The 25,897-nt window shown below is 42.9% G+C and overlaps 2 protein-coding genes across 2 annotated transcripts; one reads left to right on the forward strand and one right to left on the reverse strand.

Annotated features, from left to right (window-relative positions):
• Nucleotides 1–18,854: 18,854 nt before the first annotated feature.
• Nucleotides 18,855–21,467, reverse strand: LOC120710500 (protein MOTHER of FT and TFL1 homolog 2-like). The gene is made up of 4 exons (XM_039996172.1): nt 21,159–21,467; nt 21,002–21,063; nt 20,630–20,670; nt 18,855–19,317 (listed from the first exon to the last, which is right to left on the reverse strand). Exons 1-4 carry the CDS (start codon nt 21,351–21,353, stop codon nt 19,100–19,102), a joined length of 516 nt encoding a protein of 171 aa, XP_039852106.1. The 5' UTR covers nt 21,354–21,467; the 3' UTR covers nt 18,855–19,099.
• Nucleotides 21,468–21,952: 485 nt separating this feature from the next.
• Nucleotides 21,953–23,664, forward strand: LOC120706223 (cell division cycle protein 123 homolog). The gene has a single exon (XM_039990805.1). It carries the CDS (start codon nt 22,085–22,087, stop codon nt 23,282–23,284), a length of 1,200 nt encoding a protein of 399 aa, XP_039846739.1. The 5' UTR covers nt 21,953–22,084; the 3' UTR covers nt 23,285–23,664.
• The last annotated feature ends 2,233 nt before the right edge of the window (nt 23,665–25,897 follow it).

Consider the following 25,897-nt stretch of genomic DNA (forward strand, 5'->3'; position numbering starts at 1 on the left):
GAGGGAGTCTGACCTTCCCGTCGGCGATGCGAACCGAACGCTGCGCTCAAGCAGTGACTTACTTGAGCTGCTGCCAATATACCGATCTCGGTCGACTATATTGGGAGTAAAGGAACTCGTGAATACGCCACTAACTAGCGTATGTTAACGTTGGCCATACGGCGGAAATTGTATGGCTGCCGCTTCTATAGTGAGCGGTAATGTTTGGGAACGCTTTCATGAGTGCTGGCATGAAAGGTTCATTGGGGTTATATATTTATGTTCTGTCAATCTTATGCAGGTACGCTAACCACGATTCGATAAGATAAGAACGGTTAGAATGTATCGACTAGCTACATAGGGAGAGCCGTATTTATGTATGCCACCATGCTAACCACGTAAGCCCAACGATAGTTGGCAATTGTTTATCTTGTGAGGAACGAACAGGACGTGCATGCATATCTAGTTGATGTTTGATTTGTTCCTAGTACTTGAAGTTGCTACAGGAGCTTGTTAAGGAATTTCTAGTATGAATCCTTATAAGATAAGTGTTAGTGTGCTTAAAACATAAGTAAGTGAAACTCTGATGTTAGTAGCATATTAGTAAAATGCTTAGGTTTCCTTAGATGAAAAATATGGTTTCGAGTCATGCCTTCCTCCTAAGCCCCATCTTGTTGTTATAAGGATCTTTTCATTCCTTAGAATCTCAAATGATGAACCAGTACCAATTGTGGTTTATTATTCTTTGAGTTGGAATCATATCATCTTGTGAATTAGAATCACATTTGTTTTACCGCAGTCTTCTTAAAGCTTTATTTGAGAAGTCTTGAGATAATTGCATTACTCACATTTGAATCCTTTTTGATTCAGATGGCGACTTGTTCCCAGATCTTTTGGGATGAGGAGGGAAATGCTCATACCGATTGTCTGTACTGGGAGGGTTTTCCGAGGATTCTTTGGGATTCACTTCGTACCTTCCACTACCCAGATCCACCCCAGTACACGGGACGCCAGTTTTCGGAGGATGGAATTAAGAAGAACAGAGTTAAAATGATCATTCCTCAGCACCCCACCTTGGAGTGGCCACCGATTGAGATTGAGGTGATTGGGTATCGTCTTGTGGATGCGTTTGAGAAAGCAGCTCTCAACGCTATCACCACTTTTTGTGAGCACCACCCCGAGGAGGTAGCAGCATATCCTATTGGTTTGTTTCCAGCAGTCCGTACTGGCGATGCAGAGTGGCTGTTCAGGGTCACACACTTTGGGCACTTGATTGGAGATGTAGCGGATGAGACTATCGAGGCAGTAGTCAGATATATGAATGCCCAGTCTCACTACCAGATACTTCAGCAGCGACACATGGACCAGGTGATAGACTTGGCCCAGAGTTTTCAGCGAGGTCTTCGTCTGAAGGATATTCAGATTGGGGGACTTCAGGATGCCGTTGCTGGGAGGGACACTGCTATTGCACAGTTTGAGCATCAGGCTATGGAGTATGGTGCTGAGATAGAGCAGCGCAACACAGTTATCGGATTTCTTCAGGCACAGGTGAATGAGTTGCAAGCAGATTGGGCTGATGCTTTAGCACATGTTGGTATGCTCCAGGAGCAACTAGATGCCCCAGCTGAGCCGGCAGCAGCAGAGGAGGACCCAGAGGAGATTGAAGGAGTATCTGACTTAGATTCAGAGCACGCACTTGCTGAGCCTAACCCTCAGCCGGACGACTCTTCTTCCGGCAGCGCCTCTTCTGTGGGCAACCTCGACGACTTCTAGGCGACTTAGACTTGTCCTAGCTAGTTGTGTTCTCTTGTTGTAACATATGTATATAGGGAAGATGTTATTGTAAAATAGCCTTAGGGAGGAGTACCACTTGTTGTATTATATGTGGTAAGGTTAAGCGATATTAGGTTGTAAGAACAAGGCTGCTTTGGATGTAATATAAGTAGCGACTACCAGTTTGGAAATAATAATCTTCTACTTAGCAAATCTCTTTATTTGTGCATTTTTCACGCCCTTTGATGAATACAAGAGGTTGCAAATTTTTGTGGCATATGTGTTCATCAAATGTTAGCATGTTGAATCTGTGAGACTAATTTTTAGTCCAACCCCTTCTATGATCTCTGTTGTTTAGCAACATAGCACATAGCAAGGAAGAGCGAATTGATAGATTATTTCCTTTACCCTTTGCTCTCAGCATTGAGTCTTTATACGATGGAGCATGAAGCTATCTAGCAGCTGACCAGTTTTAATTTTTGTGGGTTGCACATTTATGTGTTGTGCACATTGTGCTACACCGCATCTAGTTACATTTTTGCTGATGTTGTTTTATCCAAATGTATGATCATTGCATGTACCATTGATTTTGGAAGCGAGAAATATGTATCTAATGGATGTCTTCCATGATTACAGATGGTTGGTCATACACGCGGAACGCCTAATGGCTTTGGTTGTGAAACTGGCAGTGGATCTCAGCAACCACCGCCACCCCCGTCAAATCTGGCCGAGTTAATGGCCATGCAAACAGAGCTGCTTCGCCAGCTAGTCCATGGGCAACAAAATCAGCCACGCCAACAGTATGGAGGAAGGGAGGCGCAACCAGCGGGTTACCAGGAATTCTTTGGTACCCAACCTCCACTTTTCAGCAAAGCTGATGACCCATTGGATGCCGATGCTTGGCTTCGTACAATCAATTCCAAGTTTGCTTTGTTAGCGGTACCATGTATTGATGCAAACAAGGCCCCCTTTGCCGCCCAACAGCTTCGCGGTCCTGCCCGTATATGGTGGGATAATTATTGTGAAATGCAGCCTGCTGAACATATCATATCTTGGGAGGAATTCAGAACTGCATTCAGATCACATCATATTCCGGATGGACTGATGGAGAGAAAGTTGAATGAATTCTTGGCTCTAGATCAGGGAACCCGCACTGTTCTTCAATATGCACAGACCTTCAATCATCTGTGCCAATATGCGGGCCATCATGCTGATACTGATGCCAAGAAACGTGATCGTTTCCGTCGTGGCCTCAATACTAAGCTCAAGGAACGTTTAAACTTGGTTCAGCCCCATACCTATAATGAGCTGGTGAATATGGCCATTACACAGGAAGATTGTATTGCTGCACATCGTGCTGAGAAAAAGCGGAAGGCACCAACGGGACCCTCGAGTGCTCAGCCACCGAGGTATCGCCTGGTGCAAAATACTCCACCTAGGCCTCCACAAAGAAATGCCCCAGTGGGTAGGTTTGTCTTTAGGCCGCCTCAGCAACAAGGAGGATTCAGACCTCCAGTGCCTCAGCAACAGCAACAACAGCAGTTTAGCCCAAGGCCGAATGCCCCACAGTTCAATAGTGGGAATAGTAATAATCGATGTTTCAACTGTGGCAGTGCTTCTCATTTTGCCAAGAATTGTCCACAACCCAGAAGAAACAATCCAGGGCAAAACTCTAATCAGAACAACAACAACAACAACAACAACAACAAGGGCAAGGGCAAGGGCAAGAGGCAAATAGTGCAAGTCCGGCAAGGGCGAGTTAATTTCACTACTCTTGCAGACCTTCCAGCAGGAGCACCAGTAATGACGGGTACTTTCTCTATCCACAATAAACCCGCAGTCATATTATTTGATTCTGGTGCAACGCATAGTTTTATAAGTGCCAAATTTGGAGCAAGATTAGGATTGGATTTTTGTCATACTAAGGGATCGTTTATGATAACAACCCCTGGTGGGAAGATAGCTTCCAATCAAATCACTAGATGTGTGCCAATTAAGCTGGGTAGCAAATTGATAAAGACAGACTTGATTTTGCTAAATTTAGAAGGCATGGATGTTATTCTAGGCGTGAATTGGATGACTACACATAAAGTGCTATTAGATATCTCTTCCCGGGCTGTCGAGATAGATTCACCACATCAAGGAGCCACCATACTCTATCTACCCCAACGAGAGTATATTAACTCTTGTGCTTATGCCGCAAAAGGAATTAAACTTGAAGATATCCCTATTGTGTGGGAGTATGCGGATGTATTTCCAGAGGATTTACCTGGAATGCCTCCTGATAGAGACATCGAGTTTGTTATCGAACTTCAACCCGGTACCGCCCCTATTTCTAAGAGGTCGTACCGAATGCCTCCAAATGAATTAGCAGAATTGAAAGTCCAACTCCAAGACCTTCTTGACAAAGGTTTTATACGTCCCAGTTCTTCACCCTGGGGATGTCCAGCCCTGTTTGTGAAGAAGAAAGACAATAGTTTGAGGCTATGTGTTGATTATCGACCACTCAATGCGGTCACTATTAAAAACAAGTATCCTCTTCCCCGCATTGATATTCTGTTTGATCAGTTAGCTGGAGCTAAGGTTTTCTCTAAGATTGATCTTCGTTCTGGCTACCATCAAATAAAGATCAAGCCTTGTGATATTCCAAAGACTGCTTTCTCTACCAGATATGGACTATATGAATATTTGGTTATGTCTTTTGGTCTTACCAACGCCCCAGCATATTTTATGTACTTGATGAATTCAGTCTTCATGCCGGAGCTGGATAAATTCGTCGTGGTTTTCATTGACGATATCTTGATCTACTCCAAGAATGAAGAAGATCATGCTGAACATTTGCGTATCGTTCTCCAACGATTACGAGATCATCATCTTTATGCCAAATTCTCCAAGTGTGAATTTTGGTTGGACAGTGTGAAATTCTTAGGTCACACTATCTCCAGTGATGGTATATCTGTTGATCCAACTAAAGTACAAGAAGTGATGGATTGGGAATCTCCTATTTCAGTTCATCAAATTCGCAGTTTTCTTGGTTTAGCTGGATATTATCGTCGGTTTATTACTGATTTCTCCAGAATAGCCAAGCCTATGACGGAGTTATTAAAGAAGGGAGTGAAGTTCGTTTGGAATGATAAGTGTGAAGAAGCTTTCCAAACTCTTAAAGCAAGATTGACTACCGCTCCAGTATTGTCTACACCGGACAGTACTAAACCTTTTGATGTCTATTGTGATGCGTCGGGTACGGGACTTGGTTGTGTGCTTATGCAGGACAACCGGGTTATTTCTTATGCATCAAGAGCTCTCCGGGATCATGAGAAGAATTATCAGACCCATGATCTGGAATTAGCAGCGGTTATTCACGCTCTTAAGATGTGGAGACATCATCTTATGGGAACTCACTGTAATATTTACACTGACCATAAGAGTCTCAAATATATCTTCACTCAAGCGGATCTCAACATGAGACAGAGACGCTGGCTGGAGTTGATAAAGGATTATGATCTAAAAGTGCATTATCATCCAGGAAAGGCTAATGTGGTTGCGGATGCACTCAGCCGCAAGTCACAATGCCATTGTCTATCTGTAGAACCATTCAATGAAACTCTATGCCAGGAAATGATGAAGTTAAACCTAGAAATGGTACCTCAAGGAAGTTTGAACCATATATCCCTTGAGCCTACACTTCATGATAGCATCATCATGGGACAATTACATGATGAGGGTATCAAGGTTATCAAGGAAAAGTTATCACAGGGAGAAGCAAAGTATAAATGTTTCAGAGTGGATCATAGGGGAGTTCTATGGTTTGAATCCCGACTGGTGGTACCTAAGGATCATCAGCTTAGAAAGCAAATCCTTGATGAAGCACATCTATCGAAGTTTTCGATTCATCCCGGTGGTACCAAGATGTACCATGATCTCAAACAAAATTTCTGGTGGACTCGAATGAAAAGAGAGATCGCCAGATATGTTTCTGAGTGTGATGTCTGTCAAAGAGTTAAAGCTAGTCATTTGAAAGTAGCTGGTACTCTCCAACCTTTATCTATTCCATCCTGGAAATGGGAGGACATCAGTATGGATTTTATCGTCGGTTTACCCATTACTCCTCATAGGCATGATTCTGTTTGGGTAATCGTTGATAGACTCACCAAGACCGCTCATTTTATTCCAGTACACACCACTTATTCTGCCAAGAAGTACGCAGAGATTTATCTCGATCAGATTGTTCGTTTACATGGCATTCCAAAGACGATTATTTCTGATCGTGGGCCTCAGTTTATAGCACGTTTCTGGGAGCAAATGCAGGAATCCCTTGGAACAAAATTGATTCGTAGTTCGGCTTATCATCCACAAACAGATGGGCAAACTGAACGAATCAATCAAATCCTTGAAGACATGTTGAGGGCATGTGTTATTCAATATGGCAAGAATTGGGTTAAGTGCTTAGCACTGGCAGAGTTTTCATACAATAACAGTTATCAATCTAGCTTGCAAATGGCCCCATTTGAAGCATTATACGGTCGAAGGTGTCGAACTCCTTTGAATTGGTCACAAGCTGGGGAACGCAAAATTTTTGGGCCAGATTTAGTTTCGGAGGCAGAGGAGCAAGTCAGAATTATCCAGGTTAATCTTAAAGCAGCTCAATCAAGACAGAAAAGTTATGCAGACAAAAGGAGAGATCCTTTACAATTCGAGGTAGGAGACTTTGTATATTTGCGAGTATCTCCTACTAAAGGTGTTCAACGCTTTGGCTTAAAAGGAAAATTAGCACCCCGATACATTGGACCATTTGAAATTATCGAAACTTGTGGACCCGTTGCCTACCGACTTCGTCTTTCATCTCAGTTGGCCGCCGTTCATGATGTCTTCCATGTCTCACAACTTCGGAAGTGCACCAGGGTACCTACTGAAATCCTTGAACCACAAGATATCGAAATTGAATCCGATCTATCTTATACGGAGTATCCGATCAAGATTCTTGACACCAAAGAAAGAAGTACTAGAAGGGAGAAAGTTAAAATGTACAAGATCCAGTGGAATCAGCATACTGTAGAAGAAGCTACTTGGGAGACTGAAAATTTTCTCCAAAGAAACTTTCCCGACTTTCTTAGAACCAATCCAGGTACCAATTCTTTGCACCCTTTTCTTCCTGTAATCTCGGGACGAGATTCCTTTTTAGGGGGGAAGGCTGTAACACCCCGGGTGTTTACACAGTAATTAATTAAGTGTCTGCACAGTAATTGGGTAGGTTTGCTATGCATCATGTGCTAGAATTACTTAAAAAGGACCTTTTTGTAATTATGAAAGGGTATATGTGTAATTATGATTTTATGCAAGGTCCTTTATATAGTTATTTCTGAATATAGCTTTTGTGGAGGGTGTTTGTGCAAAATTCCAGTGCATTTATTGCATGGCATCAATTTTTTGCTTGAAGGTCTACATTTGAAATGAAATTGCTTTGAAAAAGACAAATTTCCTGGAATTCAAAATCCCTTCAACAGTTTTAATTTTAGCTCTTGAAGCTTTGGCCAAATAAATTTTTGCACAACATCAAAGTTGTAGATCTTGAAATTTTGAACAACTTTCATGTTGGGCACTTTTCCATTTGAGCTTTGATTTAAAAGTTATTGCTTGTTTACAGAAAGGTCCCTGGAACTTTTGGAAATTGCAAAATCGCCCTTATGACCATCTCCCCCTCTCTGCTCTGCTTCTCGCCGCCGGCCACCGACAGCGCCGCCCGCCGACGATTTCCCGGCCTTCCCGGCCATCAATTCGCCGTGCGCTGGCGCCCACGCGTCGCGGACGAGCTCCTCCCCCGCCTGTTGCCTCGCGCTGGCGCCTCCACCCCTCGCCACGCCGCCCCGCCGCGCCCAGAACCTCCCCGGCGGCCGCCACCGCGACGCCGCCGTGGAGAGCCCAAACCCGAGGCCCAGCTCTCGATCTTTCGCGCGCCTGAGCACTACAAGAAGCCCCGCGCTCTATTCCCCTCCTCTTTTCGCCAGTTCCCTAACCCCACGCCCCAGAACGCCGCCGCCGCTCACCCCGAACGCCGGCGAGCTTCACCCCGCCGCGGAGCCGCCACCCCAGACCCGCTCCACCCCTACAACCCCCACCTTTAGCACCGCCTCGACCTCGCGCAGCTCCCAGGCCACTTCCCCTCGCCTGAACCTCACCGGAGCACCCTCGCCGTCGCTTGCCTCCGCCGCCGACCCGCCCTGCTCTGCCGAGCCGCCGATTCCGAGCCCCTCCGCGCAACCCTAGGCCACCCAGAGGTGCGCCTTGCACCCGTGAAGCTCACGCACCCCTCCCCTCTCGCCGCCGGTGAGCCCCTCGCCGGGAAACGGCCGGTCAACCGCCGCCTCCCCTCTCTGACCCGGCCCAGGGACCTCGGGTTGAAAGGAAAGAAAACCCAGGGGGTTATTTGCATAGGCCTAGACTCAGATGAATAGTGCCAGTAGGGGCTGCTTTGTAATATTTTCAGTGAACTTTGAAATTCTAGATCAATTCGTAGAAAATTCGTAAATTAGAAAATCTTGATGTTTTGGAATCCTCTTGAAGAGCTCTATGCAGTAGAACCATAATATGTTAGGCTTTAGTTGCAAGTTTTTGCCGTATAAATGGTTTTGTGTCACTAGGTAAATAAATACTAGATGTTTAGTCTTTTTCTTATCTAATGCTTGAAAGCTGGTCTTACTCTGAAATTTTTGTGGTAGTTTACTCATGTTACACTAGCTTTGCTATAAAAATATCATGATCAGTTCTCTTGTGTAGCTATTTATTTGATTTAATCCTTGTTTAGTATACTTTATTTATGATAAATAGTTTCTGTTCTTGTTAAATCCTGAAAATATTCCTGAGTGTTCTTCTGGAGTATATTAGCTTGTCCAGGAAGTTTGAGCCTTAGTTCATGGCTAGATTAGGGGCTAAAAATAAATCTTGCTAATCTGTTGTTTGTTTTAGTTATTTTCTCAGAGTTAATTCTGTGTACATAAAATCATGAAAAATTCACTGTAGCTAGATCTTACCTTTGTAAATCTCCTGTTAAATTTTGAGCTTCTACTTTGCAATATTTTAGTCTGTATAATTCAAGCTTGTACTAGGTGTTGCCTGCATAAATGATTTATTGTGATTAAATGATTACATGTCTTGATATGATTTTTGAAGGGTAGATTACTTTGTTCATGTTATGTTTAGTGTAATTTTGGTATAATTTATTACTTTTTGTACTCTAATTTGATGATTTATTTACAAACCATGACTTAGTGGTATGATAAATCACCACCACTCATTTTATGAAGTTAGTTAACTTCTTTTGTGCTGTTAATCATGATGCCTTGTGTAGTTAAATTTGTCATTTAACTACTCTATAAACGATTGCCCATGTTTGTTTATAATGTTGTTCTTGCATTACATATAGATACGACTACTTTGTCAGACGGGACGTACGAGTTAATTCCGGAGTCTGACGGAGGTGATCTCGAAGCTCAAGTGAACACTGCGGAACTAACTGAAGCCCCGAACCAAAGTTCGGAAGAGCCTAGCGCTGAAATAGTTAGCAATTACCGAGAAGGCAAGCCCCGGACATAACCTATACTTCAAAATTAATTTCATTTACTGTATTATTTTACTTGTGCATTTACAGTTCCTAGGAGTTGAATTGAAACTCTAGATGCATGATCCTAGGAACCTATGTACTGAACACTAGACTTGAGTTCGAATAATTGCTAAGCTTATAGGACCGGTAAAAGTCGAGTGATTGCCTGTCACTCGCGAGCTTTATAGGAATTGCTTGTTTACTTTCTGTTATCAATATAAGGACGACGGACGGGGTTGTGTTCGATATTATGTCCTATGTGAGACCCCGTCTGTGTTGATGAACTTGCTAAGGTCGCGGTGTGTGGTAGTGCTGGTTAAGTTTTTGAAAGTACTAGTCACATGCCGTAAATATGGTACGCGGCAAGCCTAGTAGCCGATTGGACCGGGGAGTGGATATACCTCCCACTCTCTCAGTAGGGATAGGTTTTATTTTATGTTGCGCAACACTACGACTTCTAGGGACAAGGTTCGGCCTTGGAGCCCTGTAGTCGGGGAGAGTGGCACTATCCACAAGCCGGAAAGAAAGGTTAACGGTTGTTTGGGAATGACCCGACGGTATTCCAGACGTGTGTGCTAGGTTACCCTTGCAAGGTTGAATTTCGATTCAGAATCGTCCGCCTCTCACGATGAAATGAGACTGCTTGATCTCTTTGCCACACAGAGTAATAAGAGCAACAATATTCTTATTAATCTGGATGTTTGCTTAAGAAGTTTCACCATGAATGGTTAGTAGATGCTTACATAGAATGGTTAATCAACTAGAATCTTGAAGCTAAAACTTGAAAGTAAGGACCTACTCTTTATTGCTTTTCAGCAAAGGAAAACCAGAGCCTTACAAATGCCTTGCATAGTCTAGCTAAGGTGGGCTACTTATACCCGTTGTCGGTTAAGTCTTGCTGAGTATTAGAATACTCAGCCTTGCTGTTGAAATCCTTTTTCAGGTATGAGTTTTGAGGATCAGATCGCTAGCTTGACCTATCCTTGCGCTTTGCCTCCTGGCTGGTCCGTAGAATGGGATACGTCTTCGGCCGGCAATGACTATGACGAGTGATACCCGGCTTGGGCTAGCTTGGTATACTTTTGGCGACGTGTTGTAGAAATCGTGTTTCATCTTCCGCTGTTTAGACTCTGAACTTATAATTATGTTTTGTAGAACTGTTTTACTTAAGTTGGTTTTGTAATAATGGTTTGAACTATTTTGTAATCACTACGGAACTTGCCTGTGTTGTAAAATTTGGGGTTGTAATATCTCTGGACTCGCCTTCGTGCGAGGTATGCTTGTTCGATCCGAGAATCGGTGGTTGTATCGGGACGTTACCCGACAGACCAAAAATTGTTCCGTTTGAAGTGCGTTTAAGCTAATGTTGCCTTTATGGTGATGGTTTACGCACTTGAGCCGGGATAATTTAGGCGGTTCTGCCACACTCATGCTTAAGTTTTTCATCATGTTTATAAATTTATGTCTCTGTCAAGTTGAAATTGTGCCTAAATTAAGCAACCTTGATGATCAGTAAGCTTAAGTGGCCCCTAGGGTTTCGGTTGATGCACTGAAAAGGAAGGGGAAGTCGAAGTTCAAGTAAAACCTAATGGATTTCCCCAAACCCGAAACCCTAGATCTACTGGAGCTCGGCGAACCCCCAAATTTTTTTTTGAACCCTAACCCTAATCTTAAGCTAAAGAAGTGGCAGTGGACGTACCTTAGGGTGGCGGTGGCTAACTTCGTTCACAGCGCCACCGCGGCCGTCACCTCAGCAGCGAGCGCGCGCTCGGGGACTTGGCCCCAAGCGGCCTCGTTGTCCCTGCCGCATCTGCACGGCGCCGCCCTCGTACGTGCTGTCGGGGAGGTGGTCGTGCCACCGGATCCGGCGTGCCTGCCGCCGCCGTCGTGGGATCGCCAGCAGGCGTGCGTGCAGGGCCGCCTTAGGGCACAGTCGAGCGCCGCTCGACGGAGCCGCGTGCCTGCGAAGGCCGCAAGCGGCTCCGGCGAGTGGAGCTCGGTAGCGCCGCAGGCTTCCTCCGCTCTGTGCGCGTGCACGCCGCCGCGCCGTCACCTGCGCGCCGCCATCGCTCGCTCGGGTGCAATCGCTGGTGGAGAGGAGTGAGAAAGGGAGGGAGCAAATGAAGTTAGGGTTTGTGGCGCGGCCGGCCGAGTGGCATTTTTGTGCGGCGAGGGCGCGGCGTTGACCGTCGGATTTCATCCGACGGCGCACGCGTCTTGGGCCGGAACGAGCCGGCGGGGCAAAGTAGGCCGGCGCCGGGGCGCCTCTTTCCCGGCCGAGGCCCTGGTTGTCGGGCCTGGAGCCCGGGCGAGAGGCGGTGCGGCCTAAACGGGCCAGGCCGGAATCAGCCCAGCTCGAAAAAGGAGTTTTGAGCCGAATTTCCTTGATACTTTTCCTGAAAAATTATGAAATAAATATTGGGCTACATAGTAATGGGCCAAATGAATTGATGGGCTAAGATATTGCTATTTTTAGATTATAAATATTGTTTCACTTTTAAGTATTATGATTATAATTGTTATTTTATGTTTAAAGTGTAAAGATCTTTTATCATGCCTTCGTAAATAATGACAAGAATAATAAATACACTTATTATGTGATGAAATTTCCTTATATTTATGAAATTGATTATTATGCTTATCCCCAACATTAATGTGATAATATTATACAAAATAAAGTTTAGTTTTATTAAGTATTGTTTTATGAGATTACTTTAATCAAGTTATGAGTTTTTTTGCCCACTAAAGAATATTAGGGTCATAGACTAATATGATTCATGATTTGAGACCAAATATTATTATTTTGGGCAATAAAATTAAGTTTTAAGCCATTTATGCTTATTCTCTATAGTAAGAAATTATGTCCCTTTTATTTGTAATAAATAGCCCAAAATAAAGTAATTAATGTTTGGTGCCCAAAATGGTGTATTATTTGAATAATGCCTTTTATGATAAATGAGTTCTCTAAATTTAATATTAATGATTGATTTATTCCTAAAAAATAAGTGGCCTCTTATGATTACTTAAGTGTCCAGACCATGATTAAACCAATAGAAAATTTAGTTCTGGACTAAAGTATTGGGCTTAAGTATACCCAATGTCAACTTTTCATGGTTGTATTCCAACCAAAGTTGAGTATAATCATGAATTGACATAATGTCTTGCCCATTGATAAAGATTTTATTGTCCATAAGCCATGCACATTAAAGGATTGTTTTATTAAAAACATGTCTCAAATTCAATTAAGTGTGCCTTGTATTTGTCATTCTGGCCAAAACTGATTGATAAATACTTATCCACAAAATTTTATTGTTCTTGTCCATTTCTGGCCAAAGCTAATGTGGACTAGTTCAATAAAAGAAGCACATAGAGACATGTGATTTCAATTAAGTGTGGCTTATATTTATCATTCTGGCCAAAGCTGATTGATGAATATTTGACCACAAAATTTTCCTGCTCTTATCCATTTCTGGCCAAAGCTGATATGGGCTAGATCAGTAAAAGAAGACGAAAGTCAAATAAAGTGTGACTTGTATTTGTTATTCTAGCCAAAGCTGATTAATGAATACTTGTTCACAAAATTTTATTGTTCCTATCTACTTCTGGCCAAAGCTGATGTGGATTGGATCAATAAAAGAAGTTAATGATATGGGAAAATCTTAATGCACGAATGACTTTTGGATTTATTTCTTATATAAGGCCACAATATGATTGATGTATTATTGGGGAATTATGCAAAAGGCAAAAGGTTTGAGTAACCATAAGAGAATATTAACAACTAATATTTACGCTTCCGCAAATAAATGCCTCTGATTAAAGTGTTCTTGAGACTTGATAAATTTTATGATTATATATGTGACTTATGACTATATTATGACCAAAGCTGTTTATAGCCATGTGTCATTATTTAATTCCCAGATCAATTAAGTTTCCAAGTCTCAAGCATGATCAAAGTTGATTATATTGATATAACATTCCCTGAGTATTAATATTTGCATAAGAAATTTTTATGCCTATTATAATAAGATGAAAAATTATTAATATTTATTTTCATATTAAGCTCTACTTTGTTTCTGCCCAAAGGTGATGCAAAGTAGAATAATAAAAGTTTTATAAAAAAATTATCAATTAAAGTGTCCCTATTGATAATGGTTTGAATTTAGCCATAATTTTCTTGGCTATTTTAAGTACCCTCAATAAGAAATAGACTAAGTACATAAGAATATATTGTTCATGAGGTCATTAATTATGATTGTGTGGACAAACGCAATAAGCTCCTATTAGAGAAGTCTTGCTAATTAAGAAATTGATAAGAAATCTAATGGATTTCTTGTCTATTAATATCTAATGGGAGCAATCTAAAGAAATCTATCTTATGATCAATGCCAGTAAAGATCTGGGGGAGTAAATCCCTTGGTACAATTATGTTGTAATTTCTCTGGCAATAATGGAGAAGTAATTCTCAAAGCCTAAAGATCATGGAACCTTTTGAGTTCATTTTATCATGTTGCCAATCATAAAGAATTATGGTTGAAGCTCAAACAAATTTATGCTCATAAGACATTATGAGTATGATGATATTATGGCCTCATGAATATGAAAGTTTTAAGATAAAGCCCTCAAGTGTTAAAAGTGGATCGGAGATTAATGTTAGGCTATTGGAATTTTTTTTCCATTAGTATCAAGTTCTCACATCCTTCATCCCAATAATGTGAAATATTTGTTATGAAAGTTCATCGAAATATGACTCTATCGCTTAGTCCATATTTCGAGGGGGAGAGTTGAACTTCCCACTAAGAATGAAAGAAGGAAATACTTTATCAGGTACGCCTATATATTTTGTATATTTCACTTTTCTTTCTGATATTTTATGGATATAAAATAAAGTAAATTAAGAAATTATGTTATGAATGATATTGAAATTAAGACACTTATGTGTATGTGAGGATTTTGTATTTAGTATCTTGATTTTGTTAATTAGCTTCCATTATGTTTTAGAAGGAATATAGTTACTAATATTGTTTAAAATATTTCATTGAATCTAAAGTTTTAGTTAATTATTTTAAGGGTTATTAAGAATGAGTGTTTGTTTCAAGACAAAAGTGATTAAAGTATAATTAGATTTATCTTTTAATGCTAATGGCCTAAGTCAGTCATTTTTTAATAATAAGCCTCACATTATTGCCTCCTAACTAAGATATAAGTTTTAAGAATCCTTTCCATCTCATGGAACGGAAGTTTGTAAGTTTCTAATACTTATGTTAAGTTTCTTGTAATGGAGGCAATGCCTAAATATGACTATGAAATGAAATTATGAAAGGCACAATCTTATGATCATTGGAAAATATTCATATAAAATAAGGAATTAATTATCATGACAAGATATATTAAAGGAAAGAAGTTCTTATTATTGCACATTACTTTGAGGGTATAAGCATTTAGAATGATCAAATAAAGTTCAATAAGAAATTTTGATTAGTCAACGTCATGTTGGCAATAAGCAATAGGGATATTGTATATTATAAGGAATGAGTTTTATCCTCAGAGAATTAAGTTTATTCCTGGTGATGTTCCTTATGTTCTTTGAGTATTAAGATTCACCAAGATTGGTCCAGAAAATGGGAATATAAAATATTACCCCCAAAATTATGATTGCTCCCATTAAGGGCAATAAGTTTTCTTATGTTGTGGCAGACATAAGTGATGTATATACCTAAAGTTATGATATGCCCTTAAAATTTTAAAGACCGAGATATCTGGCAAACATACCTCCAGGACTGGACCCCCTGGAAAATTGTTCAGAATGTATTGCCGTGTTGGCATAAATGCTAAAGCAATTTTGTGCTATAAATATAGCACTAAGGGATTACATGCTCATTTTTTAGAAAGTCTGATAACTACCAAGTTATGGGGTGTTCAGACAATAATGTTTCTTAGCAAAGGTGCATTAATGTCCACAAAAGTTGCACCTGTTGTGGGGAGCCATATTGTGGAATGGTTTCACCCAACTTAAGACATCATTAAAGATGAAGATTAAGTTGTGGCATGTTTAATCCTAAAAGTTTAGATATGGATTTATGTTCCTAATCCATATTATTTTAAGAGAATAAGGAATTTCTTAAGAAATTTATCCTGGAACTTATTATGTAAAGAGTGCAGTTCTATTCGAGTAGGGTGTCAAAGGGTATTGCCAGGCCCAAGACATTGTGAAAGATTGATTCCAGAATCAAACATTAAATGTTTCAAGGCCTTAATAATGTATTAATATTTTAAAGTTTAAGTGCTCAACAAATAAGCATAAAGTGCCAGACATAAGTGTTGAGCATTGAAGTTGATGTTTGATGCTCAGTATATAAAGCATTAAGTGTTAAGAAATAAATGCTGAGTATCATATTAAGTTTAAGAGGCTTGCCTGTTGATTGCTAGCATAAAGATTAAAAGGCAGCCTATATTTTGAGGGACAAAAAAAATGTGATTCTGGAAACATATTTGATTTTCAATTGTAAAGTGCGCACAAAAAGTTTATAATGATGTATGTTGTATAAAAAAATAATAAACTGCACTCTGGGACTAATTGTAGCACCGTATCCCCATGAGCCTAAGTGGAATCATTTTGATTTTGAACGGGAACTATGGTCACTTAGTCCTGTGGTACTTAATTGACTACAGTGATTGATTGATCTGGTGTACTTTCTTTTGAGAAATGAATCCATAAGTTTTGAATAATGATAAAGAGTAAGTTTTGGAGCTCCTAAGTTAAAGAAGTTCTTTTGATATAAGATGGCGTACTATAGCAACTGGATTTAATGGTATGTGATTCACCATTGTAATGCTTTTGTCTTGGTGCGTCATTTTGTTGAAAAATGAACTTATAAGTTTAAGGTTTATGATCAAGGGGAAAAATGTTGGGTTGATCATGTCAGCGATGATGTCAGCTTTTAGAAAATATCATAGCTAATTAATAGTTGCTAATGAAAAGTCCGAATTGGACTTGAGCTCTTGATTGGAGGACACTAAAAGGCTCTTGAAAGGTGCTGTCCCACCTGTGATGCTGTGAATATAAATAGGAGAGAGTCCTTATGGACATAAGGCTCTTAGTTTTTAGCCTCTCCCCTAAAAACCTAGCTGCCCAATCTCAGCTGATCACAGAAATCACAGGAGGACTGCCTTCTCTACTTAATTCTAGCACTAGATGCATGAACAACAAAGAAAAAAGATGAGAGGTTCAAGTAATCAAGATATGTTCAACATCCCATCTTAATTTTGTGGTTCTTTCTTGGGCTAGATGATCCTAGAGGTCTAACAGATTCTTCTATATTTGCCAAGATGTGATGCGACGACATGCCTGGAATCACCACTAGAAGTTAACACCTCTAGAAATTGGCTTGATGGTAAATATCCGAATACAACGCGATTAATTGTCGTCTCCAGAGGATGACCTTGCTCACCTGCTGCATACTCCCTTCGTTCCATAATATTTGTGGGGCACGAAAACCAACGATACAGGTAAAATTAAGAAAATATCCCTTTTCATAATATTTGCGGGCACAAAAACCAACGATATAGGTAAAATTATGAAAATGCCCCTATAAAGTTCAAACGCCGCAGGGGAACAACATTAGTACAGACTAGTATGAGCGTGTGGATAGTAGCGTCACTGTTGCTATGCAGGGAAAGTGAAGAAGGGAATGAGTGGACCAGAGCATCCCAGTCTTCCATCAATTTATTTAAGTTGATTTTTTTCTTCGTTTAATGCTCGTCCAGAAGCCTCGGTAGTGCACCGTGTACTGCCGTCTGCTGTCATGCATGAAACTTTGTGCAAGTCGACCCTTTATTGTGGGAAAATTTTTGAATCGCAAACGTGCGATTATTTTGGGACGGAGAGAATAGCCTACTACTCCTTTTTTTGTGCAGTTAAAGCCAGTCTCAGTGGGAGTTTTATGAGCACAGATACCTAGACTGGAAACTAGATAACCGTGCCAGATAAGTTTTGTGGTGATGAAACTCTCCTCGCATCCCATAAAACTCTATCATTCTCTTTTCTTGCTACATTAGCAAAATTGATGATATTTAATGTCATGAAACTCTCCATGAAATCTCCACTGAGACTGGCCTAAACTTGCCTGTTTGGCTGGAAAAAATGGGTTGAGCTGATCACAAGCTCCGGCCAGCCAGCATGCAAGCCAGCCGGCCAGCCCCAGCCATCCGAAGGAGTAGCGTAACCTTGTTTGGTTTCACAGACTTTTTTTTAGTCCCTATCATATAAAAAAGAATCTTACTATTTTGGAGTATTAAATAAAATTTATTTATAAATTTATTTTGACAGCTGAGTGCTAATTCGCGAGACAAATCTAATGAGACTAATTAATCCATAATTTGCTACAATGATGCTACAGTAACCATTTGCTAATTATGGATTAATATACCTCATTAAATTCGTCTCGCAGTTTAGCCCCAGAGTTCTGCGGTTAGTTTTATAATTAACTTTGATTTAATATTTCTTAATATTAAAATTTTCTTTGATGTGACATAACTAAAATTTAGCCCCTGAAACCGAACAATCCAAATTTGCTGCAGAAAATGACAAAAAGTTGATCCATTTGCATCGTGTTGGCCTGTTGGGCTCGGCGGCCCATCGAGCCTGGCCTTTAAGGATCGCCGCCGAGCCTGGGCTTTAAGGATCGACCAATCTAATACACACACAGTGAAGTGACACAGGTGAGTTGAAGACTGATTGGCCGAATATTTCTTCTAGAACTTCTTTTTTTCTTCTTCTTTTAGCCATTCCCTTAAAAAAAGGAAAACAATAAATCCCCATGTATAGCATCAATTTATACTTCTGCAATCATCCATACCATACGGGGTATTTTTCCTCTCCACACCCAAATATCTTTTCCTTGTTCGATTATACAAAAGTTTAGGTAAGGTGATGCATGGGTAAGGAAGAAATATTAGTCAAGTACAAGAAAAGTTAGGTGGAACCGTTGTTTATATATGTTGTAATAACTAACATTGTAAATAATTTTTTGAACTGCCACCACAGGCCATTTTTTTAGCATTGCCGTATGGAGTAAAAACTAATAATAACGATTGAAATACGCATGGTAGACACTAGTAGTCTAGTACCCCTCAGTCCCTCCATTCCAAATTAAAATTATATATATTTGGTTTTGAAATTTCTAGGTTCACAATTTTTTATATGTATCCAGACACTGTATAGTGTATACAATGTAGGTACATATAGCAAAACTATGTACATAAAAAGCTAAAACATCCCATAATTTAAAATTGGAATATAATCAAAGAGCCAACAACTGTATTCTAAGCGTGGCCGAGAGAAGCGAAGATTTTCTTGTTTCTCGTAGTTCAAATCTCTGAATCGGATTACCAGATAAGCAAAAATAATCGATGCATTTGGTGAGATTATCATTTATTTCCACCAATAATTTAATTATAATTGGAAACAAAACAGGGTAAACCCAGAAGCGAGCTAGCGACGAATATCAACTCCAAAAGCCACAGTCCATGCAAGACGCATGCTACATATACATGCAAGAGCACAAGTATATAGACCATATACGTATACGGAAAACACAGAAAAAATACGAGTATACGGTAATTAATAAGGTACTTAACGGGGCAGTATAGTAAAAGCTCTTATTCACCGGCGGTAATTATAATATAACCGCCGGCGGCCGGCGGCGCACGCACGCACTCACGCAGCAGCCGTGAGTGTGGAGGTAGTAACTACTAGCGGCGGCGTTTGGCGGGCTCCTTCTGGGCGTTGAAGTAGACGACGGCGGTGGGGAGGCCGAGCTCGTGCGCCGCCGCGAAGGCGCGCGTGTTGAAGTTGGCGCGCTCCGCCGGCGCCCCCGCGCGCGCGCGCGTCTTCTGCTCGAACAGCACCAGCACGTAGCGGTGGATCCCCACCGGCGGCCGCGGGCCCATGTAGTCCACCACCACATCCCCTGCAGCACACGCGCGCACACGTCACGGTCGTCGTCGGCAACCGATTAAACCGCCGGCCCTGCCGCCGGCATGATGGCTGCGGCTGCGAGCATGGCCGCCACACGTGTCCCGCCTCGCCGGCCAACGCTTGGCGCGGCGGCGCCACGTGCGGCGCGGCGGCAGCCTCACAGTGTGCTGCCAACTCGCGCGCGGCGCGAACGGCGGCGGCGGCTCTGCGTGAGAGTTTGTGCCATGCAGTTGCCGGCGCAGGGCACGTACCCCGACATGACCCCAGTGCGTGCAAGAAAGGAAAACGCAGCACTCCACGAAATTCCTCCCCCGAATCGATCTCGATGGGAAGAAGAAGACACATATCTGTTGGTTTTGTAGTTTTCCGTTTCTAAAAACGGAAAGATCACACATCCGTGCATGGCGCCCATGACATATAGGCCGCTTCTTTGATCGAACTAGCTAGCATTGCGTAGCCTAGGAAAAGTATACTGGTGTGACAAATGATGGACGCATGGTTCAAATGTTTCTTCCTATTTCCTAGACTTTTTTTGGGTTACAAATACTTAGCAAACTTTTCCCAACAATTTCTCTTTTGAGACGGCCAACATTATTTAAATTAAAATTATTTTTCTACAATATAACATACATTCGTTAGGATGTGTTGTCGGCAATTTGTGAAACATCAGAAATATACTTTAAGAATTGTCGGCTGCTCGAACAAAATGGCAAGGCTAATAAATTTGTTGGTAACTCGTGAAATAACTACAAAAAAAACAAAATTAACATTCTTTATTTATCCAGTCATATGTACACTGAGTTTAAGTACTCCTAACATAACTTTAATCATTTTCATTAAGTACTAGTTAACTCATACTATGGACTTGTGGTCGTGGGTAATAATCCTAAATGGAATTTATAAAGAGTCTTTCAAAGTAAAAAGGGACCAAAATTCTAAATGAACTGCATATTTTGACAGCCATTAGCGATGTATGCAACTGCAAGCAAGCATATATTAGCTGAATTTGGGAGTTGGGACCAAATAATTAACCAACTATGTGAAGTAAAAGGAAGTGACGAATACATATGAAATAACACATGCTAGGCAACACACTCGCATAACTAAATTGATGTAACTAGTCATCAACCTATGCGCATTTGCATGGGCTAATGAATTAAGCATACCCTTGAAAGAATACAACAAGTTCTAGCAAAGCGACGCATAAAAAAATAAAGAAGCACAAATCCGCAAGTTAAAACAAGCATGAACATATTGAAATTAGAGAGACAAAAGATGTGACTGAAGAAAAATTACAAACTCACCTTTTGATGCATCTGTTCCCCCTGGTATGTTAGCCACTATCCTGCACGTACACATGCCGCAAATTTGTCTCAAGGAGAACTCCCGCATATGTAGTAGTAGTTCGGGTGGCAGGCAAGAACAAAAGCAAAGTAGTATGTAGCACTGGCGGAGGATAAACAGGGCCAATGGGGGCCATGGCCCCCCTGGATTCCTAATTTTCTTTTATGACCATCTAATTTTACCAGCTAATCTGATCCGCTAGTCCAATACTGGCCCCCCTTAGCTAAACTCTGGCAGTCTGCCCCCCCCCCCCCCTCCTCTGAGATTTTGCTCAAGCTCCGCCACTTGTATGTAGTACGTGGAATAATTGATTGAAAAGGGTATGTACATACCAGTGGAGATACTCCCTCATGGTGGGGTCGCTGGGGCTCGGCGCATCCGGGTCCGTCATGATCTGTAGCGCAACACATGCATCTATCAACTTGCAGCGGCGCGTGCATGGGCAACGAGCGAGCAAGCTAGCAAGCAGATGGATGCAGGACGAGCTACCAGCGTGTAGAGGTCGTTGCGGCGGCCGGAGATGCGGACGAGCGGCGGCGCGGCGGTGGCGGAGGGCTTGAGGAGGCAGCCGTTGCTGATGTCCTTGGGTCCGTACGCGACGGTCATGTTGACGGAGGGCACGAACAGGTCCACCACCTCGCCGATCACCCGCCCCACCACCAGCGGGTCCACGAACCGGGCCATCTGCGTGCTATGATCGATCTATCTAGACCTCCGGCCGCCCGGCCTCCCTCCTCCTCACTGTCTCTCTGTGTGCGTGTGCGCGCGCGCTTGCTTGGGCCGGGAGGAGGACGGACCTGCTGCCGTCGCAGCGTTAACTACTAGCACTTGTGTTCCGACCCGCCGCGTGACGCACGCACGGCACACCGTACCGTTACGGGTGCTCGCTGGATCAGCATGTACAGCAGCAGCGGGCGGGGAGCTAGCTAGCGAGGACGGCACAAAACGGTGGGCGACTTCGTCTCCGTGTCATGGGACTTGGATTATTGGCACGACGCAGCCCCCTGCCGCCACGTACCGGCCTGGGAAGCTGGGCCCGCGCCGACACGTGTGCCGTGATGATCTGGACGCGCCTGCGTTGCGGGCGCCCTGTGTCCACATTGCACGAATCTACCTTCAGAGAACACTCTGAACAGTGAGTGATTCTCACCGGCTGGGCCGGCTGACGCCTGGTGACTATTGGGTCCTCCTGGGCCGCTCGACAGGTAATTTTCATGGCCCATTTGAAGAAATAAGCCCAATATGCGGCCCAACTAGAGAGGGAAAAAGAGTCGACCACGGCGGACGGCGGCGAGGGTTTAACCCAGGTCGAAGCCGCCGCCGCCGACGAGGGCGGAGACTTGGAAAGCACGCACACCCGCGGCCCCAGAGAAGCCGCGCGAATCTCTCCCAGAGAAGCGGCGGCGGCGGAGGAGATGCTTCTCGAGGAGCTGCTCCGCTGCCAGATCCACGAGTGGTACCCGGCCTTCCGCCGCCACTCCATCCCCACCGCCATCATCCCGCTCCCCGCCGCCTTCCTCCGCTACCTCGCCGGCCGAGCGGCCTACCCCGACCCGGACTCCGGGTCCGGCGCCGACGAGGAGCCGCTCCCGTTCCTCCTCCCCGCGGTGACCTCCGGCCGCCAGCCCTTCGCGCCCGCCCACGCCCACCACCCGGACCCGGACTCCCTCCTCAGCTCGGACCTCTTCTTCGGCTCCAGCGCCGAGGACGTCCACGACCCCGACGCCGACCACCCGCACCGCCCCGAGTTCCTGGAGCTCGAGGCGGCCGTCGACGCCGCCATCGCGGACCTCGGCGGCGCCGCGCTCCCCAAGCTCAACTGGAGCGCGCCCAAGGACGCCACCTTCATGTCCGCGGACGGCACGACCCGGTGCGCGTGCTTCGCCGAGGTCGCCATGCTGCTCCGCGCCTCCGACTGCGTGGCGCACGACCTCGCCTCCGCGCGCCAGTCGTGCGAGGATTTTGTGCGTCCAGAGGGTGCTCGACGGAATGCCCGGAAAGTTGGTGCTGGTGCCGAGGAAGGTGCTGCATCAAATGCTGTGGATTGTGATGCGGAAGATGCACGGGAAGAAGATAGTAGTGGGGATGCTTGGGTGGACGATGGGTTCCAATACTATCTCGCCCTCCGCAAGTGGTACCCAGGCCTCCGCCCTGAGTCAGAGTTCAGATGCTTCGTACGGGAGCGGAAGCTGGTTGCTGTGTCCCAGAGAGATGCATCAGCTTACTACCCATCACTGCCTGGATGGAGTTCTGAGGTGCAACCGAACATTGAGGTTTTCTTTGAGGAAGTTATTGAGCCACAGTTTGGTTCAAATCATTATACATTTGATGTGTATGTGACAACTGATGGGCGAGTCAAGCTGATAGATTTCAACCCATGGGGTGGTTATACCTTGCCGCTGCTGTTTACTTGGGAGGAGCTTGATGCAGAAGGAAGAGAGCATGAGCTGGAATTTAGAGTGGTCATGCAGCAGGGTGCCGTGAGGCCAGGATTGATGACAGCAGTGCCATATGATATGCTGGATTGGGGGCAGGGGAGTGGCTGGGATGTTTTTTTGAAGAAGGCTGATGAAGAGCTCAACAGACAGATGAACTCACCAGATGGTGATTCATAATTGCATTTCAGGAAAAGATGTTTGGAGTATGCAGTATGTGCACAACTTAAAGTGATATCTGCTGATTTTCTTACCAGCCACATGCTAGCAGTCACGTGCTTTCTTAAGATTGATATGCGGTCTCCTCTCCTGCCACTATGCTGTTTTTTGTTTCCAGTTACTCTTATAGCGCTAGGCAGTTAGTGCAGATCACCTGTTATAGCCTCATCGTGTCATGTATTGGTTATTCAGTTATAATCTCCAACATAACTAATATGCGGTTTAGTTTAGTGGAGCTGATGATTAGTACTTGAATCTTAAGAAATGTATTTGCAGTGTAAATTTGTTGCCCTTCTGCTCAGCTGCAATGAATATTCCTCATCTTTCATTGTTGTTTATCATTACTCCTTATATCGACCTATTCATCTGGAAACTTCAGTTGAGAATTGAGATAGAAAATAGCATCTTGCTAGCTAATTTTAGTTTCTTCGTGCTAACTTATATTGTGAACCTCATGTGGGTATGTAACTGGGTCTGATTTGTTTATCTGTAGTTGTCAAGGAGATTTAACTTACTGAATAGTTGAAATCACCTGCCACCTCCTCCCTTCCCAATAAACCACGCCCATGACATGACACATCACTAAATTAGACCACATCCAGCTTAGAACACTAGACTCCTACTGCATAGGTTGGCCAACTAAAAATAGTGATTCACAATAATGGAATAAGAATTGATTTATAGTTTGTGCATGCAAAGCCCTGCCTAGAACTCTTCTGGTTGGCCAACCAAAAATAGATATGCTCAGTAATGGTATAGGTGATGGTTTCTAGCCATATGTATGCAAACATTGATATGGAAAATATTAAAGACTTAAAGAGGTTAAGGCTGTAAACTCTGATAACACTATCATTCCCCCCACAGTTTCATCAGATGCTAGATTTGAACTCAGTTAACTTTGTTGAAACCATCATTTAAATTTTCAGCAATCGGTTGCATGGTGAACTTTCTTTGAATATGATGGTTCATAGGACCTCTTGACAAAATGTGTGTCGCAGGCAGGGTGATTTGTGGAAGGATTGCGGTGAAGATTATATTTGAATGAAGTACTTGGATGTAGTCCTGGACCTTGACGGCGCAGAGGAGCCCTGACCGGCACCGCGCCGGGGAGGCTGGGTGTTAGGAACAGGATGAATTTCAATCTAATGTCTGCCTAGACTTGGCAGGGTCTCGATCTACTTATATATTGCTAGAGCCCAGCCACAAAACCAAACCAAACCAAACCAAATTTCAAACCAAACTGACTCAAGCCAATCTCTAAATCTATCTCTTAGCTGATATGTTTGAATCTCTCTCCTGGTCTCGTGCACGATCCTGGCCGTTCTGCTTCTTGCATTGTGCATACTGTAAGCCCCACATGACATGTATATAAGGTGTTATGCTGGGCGCATGCTTATAGACACAATATGCTGTCTTATTAATAACCCTGAAGCTGTATAAGCAAATGGATCATGAACCCCTGCATACTTGTGCTGAAGCCCACCTGTTGCTTTGGTAATGGGCTTCTAGTCTAGTTAGTTATTTAAATGTAAATTAACTACTTAAACTAATTGCATAATTACTAGTAAGTCTAAAGCTGAAGCCGGGCCAACCAGGCCGTGTGTGGAACTTAGTGGGAATAGCCTTGGCCTATAGGATACTGGCTTGCACTCGGTATAATTTGCAAATTCATAGATGCCATGTTCTGTGAAGTATGGCATATAATACAACATACCATTTTTCATTCCAGTTAACTGAATGTGTTAAACAAGAGTTACTGGACAAGGTAACATGATGTGTAGACTTTGTGAATTTTCTTCTAGTACCAATAACTCAAGGTATAACAGGGTGCCTTTTGAGAAATACATAGGCTTGGAGTCTGGGACACTGCCCGCAGATATCAATGTATCATTGAGCAGAAAACATGGTCATGTAATGCAAGATAAATATTTCTGCGGGTAAAAACATTAGGAGCTTCACAGAGCAGCTTGATCAGTGCATTTTATTGCTTTGGTTACACCATATTATTATTATCTGAAATGTCGACTATCGCAAGACTGTCTTGCTAGACGACAAGCAATCATTTGAGGTGACTTGGGATGCAGTGCTAACTGATACCTTATTACTTAGCATGCCGACTTCCTTATGGTATTCCGTAGCACTTCAGTATCTGTTTATTTTAGGATACACTGTATCCTGCTGCTGGTGAGTGGTGACAGTTGAGTAAACAAAATCAATAGAAGGTTATATATGACAAGGTCGAGTTAATGCTGTCTTAATGATGAAGTCCTGATTACTGTATCTTCTTGATAGGCCTAAGTTTTTGTTTTATATCGCAGGCTGGAACTTGAAGCTGAGATGATACTTGTAATGAGAAGGTAACAGTACAGATTCAGAGGCTTGTTGTGATGGTTCTAGAGGTAATTCACTGTCTTCTAATCTGGGTAGCATTTCAGGTGAACTAATAATAGTTGTACTGCTGTCCTGCTGCCGCACATCGCCATGCTTATAGTAAATTGGACTGTGTTAGTCAGTAACTACTAGATTGTACTGAGAACTGATAGGCTGTAACATGGCAGTTTCTCATATTTAGTT

Source organism: Panicum virgatum, chromosome 5K (genome assembly GCF_016808335.1).
Source record: "Panicum virgatum strain AP13 chromosome 5K, P.virgatum_v5, whole genome shotgun sequence".
NCBI lineage: Eukaryota > Viridiplantae > Streptophyta > Magnoliopsida > Poales > Poaceae > Panicum > Panicum virgatum.